The following is a 7,261-nucleotide window of genomic DNA, read 5'->3' as shown; positions in this document are numbered from 1 at the left end:
ACATTGCCCTTAAAGGAAGGGAGGAAATACTGAGTAGTAATAATCAGGTTGTTCTTTGTAGATCAGTAAGTCTGCAGTAATCGTCAAGAATGAATGCTGTTTATTTGAGGAAAAGCTTCAACATTACATTGCTGGTACTGAAAAAATTGAGAGTTACATCTAGAGGATGCTTTTTACTTTTTTTTTTTTTTTTAATAAATATGATGAATGCTTAATACTGCAGTGATACTATAAATAGCTAATATAATGATATGAATCTGCTTTTAAATATATGGTAATAATCTCTAAGTATAAATTTATATTTAGTATAAATATAAATATTATAGTATAAATGCATATTTATATATATTTATGTTTTACTCTTTTTAATTTGGTGTATTTGTCATCCAGAAGAGAATGTTCTAATGTTTTTTTTTATTGTATCTTCTGTTACAGCTGTTCTTCAAAACTAAAGGAGTGGTGAATGAAGATGCATATATATTATTTGTAAGAAAAAATGCAATTGTGGTTTTGATTCCCAAGTATGGGTTAGAAGGAACAGTCTTCTTTGAAGAAAAAGATAAACCAACACCAAGACTTGATTACAACAATGAAGTAGGTTTTGTAATGTTTATTAATTGTCTTTTTTTTTGATTTGGTAATTGAGCGGAATGACTAAAATCTATTTTAGTTGGGTTAGGTGGTTAATAGAGGCTCTTCTAATTTCAGGTTTATTTATCTGTAGTAATAGTGTCACTGTGGTCTTCATAAGTTTAACCACAAATGGTCCTGAGAGAGGAATGTGTGGTATTGACATTGATTAAGATTAGATATTAATATCTATTACAGAAATTAAACATAGTACCTGTACCATGACACTCGGGGCATTCAGCACCATAACTCATTACATGTTAATGAAAACGAACACATTAAAAACTATGTACAGAAATATTTATTCATATAAAAATGTAAGACACATTATAAGCAGTAAGTATTTAAACAAAACTTTAATGTTTAGGTACCATCACTTACTGTGGAAGACACAACGCTGCATGTATTTGACAAGGTTAAAGTGAACGTTATGTTAGATGCTTCCAATATCCAGCATCAGAAAATTCGGATGGTATTGGTAGAACCAAAGGTAAGACAAAAGCTTTGTGATTTATAGCAGCATATTACCCTTCGGTAATCTTAAAATGTTGTCAGGATAAAGTAAAATTTAACCTAAAAGGAAAAAAAAAAAACAAAAACAAAAACAAAACACATCAGCAGATTGTAGTGATTCGCTTCTTATCTACTCTTAGTAAAACACAGATCTGTTTTCTACTGACTGTTGAAAAGGATAAAGGGTTCTAAATTAAACTTCCTTTCTTGGCCCATCAGGAATATTTTCAGTGATGGGAAAGATGATGATTCACTGAAATAGTATCTCTTAAATTTCATGGTTCTGTAATCAGATCTCCTCTTATAAATTCTTCCAAAACTGAGGACTTTTTTTTTAGCTCCAGTAAACTACTGCCCAGCTATGCTGGGTAGCTCAGAAGGAAACAGCATGATTGAGCGTGGAGAGGTGCATAAATAGCAGTCCTTTCTTACCACAAATTCCACAATATGAAAGTCTCTTTTGATAATGGTGTAAGACCTGTAATATCCTAATAAGTGTATGTCTGGACTTAAGACTATTTCTGACTTGGCTGCTTCTCACTGCATCTGTGACTCTGGGGTTTTCACCTGGGCTCGTACGTCAGGCCTGTTGAGTGTTTTCCATGGCATTACAAGATCGTGTACTTTCAGATAAGCTGCATGTGATTCATCTGGGAGACAGATGGTTGCAGTATTGAGTATACATAACGAGTATATGTCATCTTGAAGGAAAAAGAAAAGTGAAAATAAACAACAGGTCCTTGTTGTTTATACAAACGTTAGTTTTTGTTGTTGTTTTTTTTTTTATCTGAAAAATCATCTGTTTCCAAATGCATGCAAATATTTTGATGCCTGGTGACAAGCAGTCCTCACGCTTTCAAAGAGCAGAAGCAGACAATGTTTGTAGTAGTAAATAAACCTCTGCATTCTGGAGCACAACTACTAGTTGAGCTGCTTGCCCACTGCTTGTGCACACCAAGTGGTGTTTGTGAGAGATGCTGTTGTTGGGCTCAACTCAAGAACGCTACTGTTGGCATTGACTTCAGTCCGAGGGTCATACTTTGTTCTTTGAAAACAGAGTAAGCTCATGAAAGTTCTTTTTTTTTCCTTGTCCCTTCCCTTCTGCTTCCTGTACTATTTCTGGAAAGGTCCTTGGTCTGTAATTAAGTCAATACTGTAAGTTTAGCTTATCCCTTGATACAGGAATGACCATACTTGTTAATCCAAACTAATTTCTCTTCCTAAACATCTGCTGTTAGTAACTCTTCATAGTATGGAAAGAATATAGGAACAAGACACACATATACATTCCCTTTGTGCCCATTCAAAGCTTTCAGCAACTTGGGACTTGCATACGATCTTACTGAGAAATGTTGTGGTGATAATGATGGAGCCTTGTTCTGTGACATTGTTTAATGACACGCACCCACCACCCTAAATTAAGTTTCTGGCTCTCACAGTGTCTTAAGAGTATTCCGCAAATCACCATATATGGGGAAAAAAACCTTTTTTTCAAGCCCGATGCCTAATACTGTTACTTGATAACATACTTCTGGAGGTTTCTTCCAAACTAGACGATTCTGTGATTCATAATATAGGGAATAAAATACACATTTATTAATTCAATGTACAATTCCTATGCCACTCAATTCCATATACTTTGTCTACTCTGTTATCTCTTGGTTTTCTGGAAACTATCTTGTTTGTTTTTTTTTTTAATCTTCCTTGTCACCCTTATGTTGTTGTAGTTCTGTTGTGAGTTTTGAGCTGGGAGGAACAGAATTACAAGCATGATTCAGAACGTAAGCATGACACAGATACGTACAGGATCACATTTTCTGTTCTGTATGGCGTTACATGGGAACACTTTGCATCACTGTGCATTTCCTCTGGTATTCAGACCAACTTGAAGCAATGAGCTTATACACATGAACCGTTGCTAGCTGACCATTTTTCTACTTGCATTTAGAATGGATGAAAAGTGACAGGACTTGACAATATCATTACTCTTTACCTCGTTTGTTCTGAAGCTCTTTTTATTCAATTACAGTTGTCTATAGCAGGGTTTTTTTTTATCTATGTCTTAACTTCTTTTACACTCAGTTTTGTACTTATTTCTTCATTTGAATAGGATTTTAATTTAAAGGATCTTTCTTGACTTGTAATACAAATCTCTCTACTCACTTTTTTTTTTAAACTGCCATCTTAATTCTATTAATAAATTGTATATGACTCCCAGTTGGTTCTTTTTTAAAGTTCCATCTCACTCTGAAAGCATTCTATCATTTTTGCAACACCTTTAATGACGGTTTCATTAAATCCCTTGATGTAGCTGCTGTAATACATTTTAAGATTTTTGTTTGTTTGTTTTTTGCTTCTACCATGATGGTGTATTTGAGTAAGTAGGCTGAAATGAATATTACAAGGATGATTCTGTGGGTAATCTCTTAAGCAGGTCCTCAGGCAAGAGTTGTTTTTCATGGCGTCTGTAACTCTTTGCTCTAGGAAAGGCACTGTTACAGCATCTAGAAAGCTAGAGTGTGTCTTAGTGCCTTTAAGTACCATTTATTCATTGATGGTACTTATTTAGCTCTATAGCTTGTCATTATTATTCCCATCCTAGGTAACTGACCAAAAACCTAGCCTTAAGTGCTAGTGTTCATAATAGTGGTATTGTTTTTAAATCCCAGCATGGATAACTGTGTTACTCTAGTACAATTAATTTAATCTTATTAGAACATAACTTGTCTTCAGCATGCCTCTTCTGCTGATGTATATTGTTGTCACACTCGTGTAACTTGGCATTGAAGTCCTACTGATTACAGAATCACAGAATCATCTAGGTTTGAAGAGATCTCTAAGATCACCTAGTCCAACCTCTGACCTAACACTAACCAGTCCTCCACTAAACCATATCCCTAAGCTCTACATCTAAACGTCTTTTAAAGACCTCCAGGGATGGTGACCCAACCACTTCCCTGGGCAGCGCATTCCAGTGCCTAACAACCCCTTCTGTAAAGAAGTTCTTCCTAATATCCAACTTACAGGGAGTACAGGGGGACAATCACTTCCCTAGCCCTGCTGGCCACACTGCTTCTTATACAAGCCAGGATGCTGTTGGCCTTCTTGGCCACCTGAGCACACTGCTGGCTCATATTCAGCCGACTATCCACCATCACTCCCAGGTCCTTCTCCTCCAGGCAGCTCTCCAACCACTCCTCTCCCAGCCTGTAGCGCTGCTTGGGGTTATTGCGCCCCAGGCGCAGGACCCGGCACTTGGCCTTGTTGAACTTCATACAGTTGACCTCAGCCCATCGGTGCAGCCTATCCAGATCCTCCTGCATATTAGGTTCCTTGCATCAAACTCCAGAAGTACCCATTACCTCTTCATTCATCAGGCATCAGAGGTTGGCTTGAGTGTAGCAGAACATTCATGTAGGTGCTGTTGGTCTAATTTTTTTGTGAACTGTACTTAAATAAAAGGTGTTTCATTCTAAAGCTGCTTCACTCTTCTGCTTGAATGGTAAAACTTCCCCTGTTCCCAAAGAAAGCATAGCACACTTCTTAACCACCTCTTTCCTAGAGGACAATTCAGCCTACCTCTGTAAAGGTACAGGCTTTTCTTCTATTTCCTCCTTGTTTTAGATGGTATTTTTTTTACTTATTTTGAAGTTCTTATAGTTTCTACCACAGCTAAATCTCTTTTTACTGCGCAGTGTCCTGAGCCACGTGCTGAGCCTGGCATGGCCTGTTGGACAGTAACGGCACTTCAGGAAAACACTAGAGTAGGGATTGTTTTAGTCTAACAATTTTCATTTTGCTTTTAAGACCTTTTCACCTCTCCCTCATTCATGCTCACCAGCTTTTAACTATTTGCTGAGGTATGTATTGCACCATAGTCTTGTGCAAAAGAACAGCTGGCACTTCAGGGGGGAGGGATGCTGCTGCTTGTGTCTCCCTTATTTTTCCAACTCCAGTTTAGTATTTTAGCTGTGATGGTTACATCAGGATGCTAGAGTCCTTTCTAGATGATTACTGTAGTATTTTCCCATGTTGATAAGAGTATTTGTAGGAGGTAAATTTAAGTATTATCAGCACAATATAAGCTAAAATTCAGTTTTGACTTCTTTTTTTTTTTTTTTTTTTTTTTCTGTAGATACTAGGAAATGATGTGCCTGCACAGCTCTCTACAGCAACAAGCAGCAACAGTGAACCAGAAAAAAAGAAAAAGAAGCTACAACAATAGCTAAGTAGAATGGTTAAAACCACATATGAATTATTTGTATTTCATTTTCCCTATGGGCAAAATGATGGAAACAGTGTTTACTTTTAAAGTACACTTTTTAATAATTTGTAAAACTGCTTTTTTAACTGTTTTTATGAACATAAAGGACAAAAGTTTTTAAACCAAAATTGTAGCCCTGCTTATCTTATGGAGGAAAATAAATACATCTCCAAAGTGATGAAATTGATGAAATAGATGAAATAGTCATACTATGTTTTTCTGAATAACCTTCTGGACCCTTGTCATCTTTAAAAAAAATAAAATAATGTAGATGTTATTGAACAGGACATAGTGTATATTTATTTTCTGTACCTCCCTTTCTTAGAAGTTTGTATTACTAGTGAAGGCAATACTTAAGAACAAATTCATTCAGCTGTGAAGAACAATTTTTTTGCTGTAAAGTTGTTAGAAAATAATGATGTCTTTAAGAGCAAGAAAAATACTATTTTCTATCTGTTCTTGGAATTCAGCCTGTCCTAAACAAGTAATGCTGCAGGCTCGTGGACATCCTTGAAGGGTTAATATCCTGCGTTTAAAAAAAGGAAAAAGCACAGTAGAAAAAGCCACCCCTCTTCACTGGTAAATCTCATTTCTGTATCCACACATTCATTTGTTCTCAGTTGTTCTGAGAGTTAGAATATGCTGCTTCAACCCTGATTCATCTGAGGAAGATAATGAAATTGTACACCATTCAAGAGACAGCCTGAGCAGCCATGCTAGAAATTGACAGCAGGAATTCACTCTCATAGTGAATGCTGCAAGCTAACCTAAAGTAGACCTGCAAAGTAAACCTACATCATGCCTAAAAAGAACAGTAATACAGGGCAAATCTACCCTTCTGCAAACAAGGGCAAAGAAAGCAAGCCTAGAGAAAGCTCTGCAGCTCAAGACAGCTAAGAAATAAAACCTAATGTTCACAAAAGCTAACTAATAAAATAGGATTTCTGAAATTGCCTTATCCTGATAAAGTAAAAAATGGCTTAAGTAGCAATGAACAACCTGAGTTACATTCATTAAAAGCAAGCCCACATCTGCAGGTGTCCAATTAATAAAAAAAAAGTTTCAGCCACATCACCAGAATTTTCAGGCTCTCCTTCCTTAAAAAACAAAGGCTGTCTCTTGGAAAATAAATGCCATTGACTTAATTTGCTCTCTGGAAAAGTTCTTTCCCACCAGATTGGGGTGTTGGAGGTATGAGTGATTTTGTGCGCACACATGCACAATGTGTAGGTGGAAAAGATAAAACCATACCACTGTACAGGTGTTCGCCTTTGTCCTATACCTTAAAGCAACATCAGATCATTGCTTACCCTCAGATAAACTGTTTTAAATGTTATTTTTTTTTTGTACTATTTTAAATTTTATGTCAAAATCCAAAAGTGAAGATTGTAACAGGGATCAGTCTGGTTTGCATTGCTACAGTATGGGCAAGTTCAGATACAAGGTCTGATCTTACCCTTTTTTTTTTTTTTTGTAAGTCACATTAAATTACTTGGCTATGTAGTTGTTTTGTGCTGTTGGGGATGAACAAAAGTAACTTTAAGTGTGCTCCCAGACTCAGTGGTAAACTCTGACCACAGCAACTCGAGATACCAAACTTTCAAGGTGGTAGCTATTGAATTCTGTGAGTTCATTGCAGTTGAGCTATCATCCTCCAAAGTGCCTGGGAGTGTAGTAGCTTTCATTCTAGCCTCAGCACAGACTTGTTCTGCCAATACCAATTCCCACCTCCCAGAGTCCAGAAACCACAATCCCCCATAAAATAGATTTTTCTCCATGATCTTTGGAATCATTGCCCATGAACTGCTAGTCACTCAGTGGTTTTCTTAATCAGGGGGTCACAGATACAACTGT

The 7,261-nt window shown here is 36.6% G+C and overlaps 1 protein-coding gene across 2 annotated transcripts in view; it reads left to right on the top strand.

Moving 5' to 3' along the window:
- The window catches only part of DIS3 (DIS3 homolog, exosome endoribonuclease and 3'-5' exoribonuclease), a 28,803-nt gene extending 23,109 nt beyond the window's left edge, over positions 1–5,694 (top strand). For both annotated transcript variants that reach the window (XM_084534771.1, XM_084534772.1), the window contains exons 19-21: positions 436–594; positions 998–1,120; positions 5,279–5,694. In XM_084534771.1, coding sequence (XP_084390897.1) covers positions 436–594; positions 998–1,120; positions 5,279–5,368 — 372 coding nt within the window. In that variant the 3' untranslated portion in view covers positions 5,369–5,694. The remainder of the gene's footprint in view (positions 1–435; positions 595–997; positions 1,121–5,278) is intronic.
- Positions 5,695–7,261: the final 1,567 nt, after the last annotated feature.

This window comes from Aythya ferina, assembly GCF_964211825.1.
Source record: "Aythya ferina genome assembly, chromosome: 1".
NCBI lineage: Eukaryota > Metazoa > Chordata > Aves > Anseriformes > Anatidae > Aythya > Aythya ferina.
Note: the sequence above shows the minus strand (reverse complement) of the source record. Positions and strands in the feature narration are given on the sequence as shown.